Source organism: Halyomorpha halys, unplaced genomic scaffold, assembly GCF_000696795.3.
Source record: "Halyomorpha halys isolate HHAL.00 unplaced genomic scaffold, Hhal_1.1 Scaffold659.1, whole genome shotgun sequence".
Classification (NCBI taxonomy): Eukaryota; Metazoa; Arthropoda; class Insecta; order Hemiptera; family Pentatomidae; genus Halyomorpha; species Halyomorpha halys.
The window spans coordinates 333695-340237 of NW_027107174.1; the positions used below are offsets into that span (position 1 = coordinate 333695).

General features: G+C 30.8%; 1 protein-coding gene across 1 annotated transcript in view; it reads left to right on the top strand.

Moving 5' to 3' along the window:
* The window catches only part of LOC106685109 (homeobox protein six1b), an 8658-nt gene extending 2526 nt beyond the window's left edge, over positions 1 to 6132 (top strand). Inside the window, exons 2-4 of the mRNA XM_067045480.1 lie at positions 4162 to 4368; positions 5936 to 6058; positions 6114 to 6132. Coding sequence (XP_066901581.1) covers positions 4162 to 4368; positions 5936 to 6058; positions 6114 to 6132 — 349 coding nt within the window. The remainder of the gene's footprint in view (positions 1 to 4161; positions 4369 to 5935; positions 6059 to 6113) is intronic.
* The last annotated feature ends 411 nt before the right edge of the window (positions 6133 to 6543 follow it).

The following is a 6543-nucleotide window of genomic DNA, read 5'->3' on the forward strand; positions in this document are numbered from 1 at the left end:
TAAAACTGAAGTTTAATAACTACAGTAATACTAACTCCAAGTGTTAAAACTGAAGTTTAATAACTACAGTAATACTAACTCCAAGTGTTAAAACTCAAGTTTAATAACTACAGTAATACTAACTCCTAGGATCCGGGTTCGAACCCGGCTGTGGCAGATAATTATTTTTTGTTTCACTGAATCAGTGAGTAAGCCCTGAGAGTTAGGGAACCCTCTGGGGTCCACCCAGCCACATTAAGAGAATAACCTTAATTGGGTTAAAATCTAGCGATTGTGCGTGATTTTGACCAAATCACCTCCTTATACAATCACTAGTAAAAATACTTCCTAACAAAGAACTGACCCCCTGATCATTAATGGGTTGTAGCAATACAATTTTTTTAACCCATTCATTTTTTAATGAACAAGTATTTAATTATCCTAATCAATAACTGGAGCAAAGTTAATAGGTACATATGGAGACTCCACTTTCTAAAATCCATCATAATCAGTTGGGAATCAATAGGTGGTGTCATTAAGGCTGTCATGGTCAAGTTATCTTTGTAACCAAGATTGCAATTATCAATCAGGAGGTATAGTTGTCCTCTTTCTCTGCTAGTACCTTTGGGCTTTACCACTGGTGTCGCATACTCGGAAACACGAAACTTTTAACGGCCTTGGAGTATGTCCGCTAAGAAGCAAAGTAACCCACTTTGACGGTATCACCTAAATTATGCTCCCACGGACTTAAAACATTTTTTAATAATGTCTGAAGAAATATAATATAAGAGATAAGATAATATACAAGAGAAATTTATTTAATAATATATCAAAAAAAAAAAAGATGATCAAATAGTACTTTAAATAATTTAAGTAGGATGGAATCAAAATCTAAGTTTAGTGCATTATGCTGATCATATCACTTGCTTTTATAACCATTGTTTAGGAATCATTTCTTCATAATTTAAAAACATTTCATAAATTTTATTATGTATTTATTGTTATACATTTTTATTTTGATGTGATAAATATTTTGTAAAATGAAAAAAAAAAAAATAATAAATGAACATTGACTTAAACAAGATTATAATTTGCTGTTACAATCGTCTTGCTTTAAATTGTGGTTATATATATTTTTTAACTAAATTATTATTCAATTCTATTATTCGAAATTGGTGAGTACATTTTTTAAATCGGGCAAGATACTACCTTTTTTTAATCACAACAAAAGACTAAAAGTCTATAATCTGTAAGTCATTAGATGATTTTATTGTGCTAGAGTAATGAGTATCAATTATATAGTGTCCAATGAAAGGTAGCATTGTTTCTAAAACATTCTATTAAAAAACACCAGCTAATATCCTGATAATATTAATAGATATGACAATCACTACAGTTTTCAAAGACCGGTTTGTTTTAATTTTTTTAAATCTTTTAATAATTACGAACATAATTATAAACCTATTGATAATCTTGTTAAAAAAAATAATAAAGAAATAATTTCCTTCTTCAATCGAGTTTGAATCGATAAATTACGTGTATAATTCAGCTCTAAGCAACATTAAAACGTGATTATATGCATACACATATACGGTCTATGATATCGGAAAATACAATAGTATTGCGTTGAGGATTTAGACTTAAAGAATATGGGTCTACTAATTATTTTGATAGGCCCATATTGAGAAGTGTCTGACGCCACATGACACAAGGGCTAGACATAATCGAGCCATACAAACGCATTGCAACTTAGTTACTTTCTGACTCTCACCTAAGTATATTTTATTTTTTATGATTTATGTATAAAACTATGTTTATTAGGCCTTATCTGTCAGTCTGATTCAAATTGTGATACCAAATTAGAACTTGTTTTCTAATCAACAGTATCCTAGAGATGAAGCTCCTTATAACGTTTGTTTTTCTAAATGAAAGCCACCTGTACGAGTGACGTGTGACATGTGACACTTTGCGTGAGGAACCTTGTCTCTGCTACTGTCATTTCATGTGTCGCATATGTACGATAGTTTCGCATATGTACGATATGTGACACACATAAAATATGTGATATTACATGTTTAACATGTACATATGTTGCAAAAATTATCACTGCGCCTTGTCGACAGGAGTCAAGTCGTCCCAATATATGCCTAGCCTTAAACAGACAACGAGGAATCACAAAACTTCCTGTAAACATTACTGAAGTGATATAATTTTTAAAATATTAATAATAAACGATGTAATTAAAAAGGGAGAATTCTTATTGATAAATCAATATGTAAATGGGAGTATTGCGTTAGGTAATTTTAATCTTGCAGGTATATAGGAATATATTGTTAGTGGTTTTGAACATTGAACCTTTGGGTTAGCTTGAACGATAATAATTATGTATTTAATTTAAACTTAAGCATAACTCCACTTCTCAAAAACGCAAATAAATGTTTCGTGTGTTCAAAGAAGGGTGATTTTCATTTCCCGGATAAAATTTTGTCTAATAAGTCTAACCCGATTCATTGTTTTTATTTCCACATAAAAAAATATTAAAAATTAGAATACTTATTGATAATATAGTTATATAATTACTGATCATACTAGAATGTTATTGCCTCGTAGTGTCCCGCTCTCAGTTTTCGATGAAACATGTTGGTTTATTTTTTCTCTTAGTAAACTGTGTTAAATGCAAGTGAAATTTCTTTTTGCTCATTAATAAATTAATCGTATTTTATTCCCAAACTTTGTTCTCTCATTTTAATGTCATCACTAAGCATGTCTTCTGGTATCCTTTTTTTTCAAAATATAAAGTAGCTGTTGCCATCTATAATATTTTTTATAAAGCACCTAACATTATTTTTACAAATATTGTGGATAAAAACATTTTTCTTTAAATGGCTACTAATAATTTTCTATTGACAAATCCTGAGTTCACCCAGCCTTTTGACCAATAGCAGTTATTTCCTTACAAAATTATATCATGAAAACTACACTTAATCTTAAAATCGCCCATAAGGAATTAGTCATTCGTGTTCGATCTCATTCACATGGCTACAACCTTTATCGGAAACATTAAAAATAAATATTAATGTTTAACCTGCTATTTAGAATTCGTCCTTTGCTCATCTTATAGTTAGTAGTATTATTTCTTATTAATATTATCACGAATGTAAACTTAAGATTACTTCTAATATTTAAAGAGGACCTTATGATTGTATAGTATGTAATTGCCTCCCATGGACCGGATAAACAGCCTGTAACAGGGGGATAAGACAAATATATAATTAAGGCCTATCATGATTGTGATCAATAGTGGTATATATAAATACGTAATAACCAATTGTAAAAGAGTTCATAAATTTATCGCTTTCATAATTTAAATTAGACAATACTATATTTATAATATTATATTATAATAATATACTATTTATGATACAGGTAATATACATACCTCATGTCAGGGGTACATATTATGCGTTATGTTAAATTGATGAACCTCACAATCCTATACGACTTGTTCTTAACTTGATCAAATGTAATTTTTTTCCATTTCCATCCCATTTGACTTATTTTAATAAAATTTAAAAAATAAATAAATAAGTATAATAATAATAAAAACAAAAGGTCATAATTCTGATATGATACCAAAATAAAATGTAATTATCTATACAAAATACCTTTTGTCATTAATTTTTGTATAGTGAAAAAATATATTGAGATTTATATGTATGTATATTTTAAATACTTTATTGTTGATTCATGATGGCCAAATATTAATTTATTAGTAGTTTTAATCATGAAATATCTTTATTAGAAATGTATTTATGATATTAAATGTTTAACGTTTTCATATTTTCTGATAAATACATAATAAAAATCATGAGATTTATTTTTAAATTTAAATTTAGATAATAAAAATAAATTGTTCCAACAACTGTTAAACATTAGCGTTATATGTTGTTTTTCATACTGAGCTTTTCAATAAGTGCTATCTCAACCGAATATCGTCATTTGCTGGGGGATAGAGCTTTCGCTAGATGGTACTGTCAGATAGGGGTACATACTGGCAGGATGTACCCGTCCTGCGGAGTACTGTAATACAAAGCGAGGGGAGGCCGTGGGTGTAACCGTAGGGAAGGAAAGGTGTGTGTTCCTTTGTAAGGCCGCGAGGAAGTAACAAGTAGGTGTGCGCAGGTACCACCCGGAGCTGCAGGAGATGTGGTACCAGGCCCATTACAACGAGGCCGAAAAGGTGAGGGGACGACCTCTTGGAGCTGTCGACAAGTACAGGCTGAGGAAGAAGTACCAACTGCCGAAGACCATCTGGGACGGAGAGGAGACTGTCTACTGCTTCAAGGAGAAGTCGAGAAATGCTCTGCGGGAAAGCTATGATAAGAACAGGTGAGTTTTTCTCATTCAATTTTATTTACTTGAAATGTGACCAAGAATTTTAAAAATTTAAGGATGAATGTTTTTCATTTTTCATTATATATTATGTTATATAGGGGAATTTGTTGATAAAATGAAATAAGGGTTGTAAAATGAAGGGGAAAGAAAAAAAAAAGGAATAAATTGAAAACCATGTATTTAGTTCGTAGACTGATATTAATTGTAAACGAATACTGTGGAAAAAAAAAATTTTATCTTTCTATTGTATTGTATCATATCAAAAAATGTAATTTATATATGTCCGATCACGGATTGATCAGTATGCAGTGTAATGTAGCAACCTGATGTATTTGGGCAGCATGAATGAATAAATTTCCTTCTCTCTCCTCTCTAGTAAGAAGGAAGTTTCTTTATATTATATTCTAAGGACCTTTGATAAGGTTTTCATATTCTTAACATTTCGTATAAGAGGGATGGTTGAACGCGATTTGTTAAGGAATATTTCTTCCTTATCGAATCTCTCTTTTGACATTTAAGCATTCTCCCTCAAGAATTAGTCATGTGACAAACACGTAAAATAGGTTTTTCACATTTAATAATTTATAATTGATACGACATCTCAAGACCCACATATAGCAACACAAATGCACCACTGCAAATGACAGCCACCTCCGAACTATCTGTTCAAGCCATATCATCAAACCATTCTATTGATTTCGACATTCCTTGCATTCTTGTCGCAGTTTCCAACCATGAAAAGGACTCCGAAACTATATCTATTCAAAATTCAATTTCAGCCCTAAACTATATCGAAAACAAATCTTTTACATTTTCTGGAAATATTTACATGAATTTTGTTTTCCCTTTCTTTCATTCCCTTATTCGACTGTGTTTCTGAATCACTCGTATCCCTTTCTAATCTTTTTTTCATCTCAACCGCTTTTTCAACCTTTAGTGCTTCAACTGCCTTGAACATTTTCTCAACCCTTTTTTCGTTGGCTATTTATTATATATATGATTATTTTAGAGAAGCTATTTTTATTCAAAAGGTTATTGATGTATTAAAACAAATATGTGATATTTAAAAAAATCAGATGGTACTCATCATGAATATATATATATGATAAGCATCATTTGATTTTTAACAGAAGAAATCAGAGAGGAACGAATCATTGGGGTGACTGAGTTTTGTCCATTTTGTTCCTACATACTTCAGATTATATCTTCAATATATAAATTCAACCTACTAGTACAAAATGTTTAAAGGCCTTTTTTTTTCTTTCCAATTTATTATCGTCTTAATAAAATTTTAACGTAATATCTCTCAAGAAGTTTCTCTAAGAAAATTGGTAATTTTAACTTTGCACAGAGCTCATAAATGATTCATAAATATTTTTAATCCTGGTCCAGTGTAGATTGAATTTGTAGTAGTATTAAAAATGTATTTTGTTCAACAAAGCTCAAAAGCAATCTTACGATCCCAATAATTATTTTATTCTTTCAAATTAGTTTATTTCATTTTTATGTAATATACTATAATTTAACATAAAATCTTCTTCACTGATTTATGACTTTGTAGATACCCGACCCCTGATGAAAAAAGAGCATTGGCCAAGAAGACGGGGCTCACGCTGACCCAAGTGAGCAATTGGTTCAAGAACAGGAGGCAGAGGGACCGGGGTCCAGGAGCTCAGCACAAGGGGTGAGTTTTCCAAACATCCTTTCCATAATTTTATCCCTATCACATGTGCTTTCAGATGTCATGTCAACAAATAATCAATACACTTCTTAAACTAAGTGGCATAAAGTTTTTTAAAATAGTTTCTTCTGATATAGACAGTTTTTTAATACTGGATTTCCTAAAAATAATGAATTTTTATGAAACCTTAGGGGTTCAAAGGAGTCTTGAAATCCTCAAGGAAGGTTTTATTATCTTTAATAAGATGAATAATTTTTAGGTATATTCGCTTAATTCTCTCCTAAAACAAAAACTGTATTGTGAAAATCTCTAATTATGTTTGTCAAAAAAATCAGTGCTAATAAATTATCAGCGTCATATTCACTGCGCGGCTGTGGCAGATAATTAATATCTGTAATACCAGCAGTAAATCGATCTTTGGGGCGGGAGACCTTCCTTGGGTACACCCATCACCGTTGAAAGCTGAAGCGTATTTTTATTACATGAAA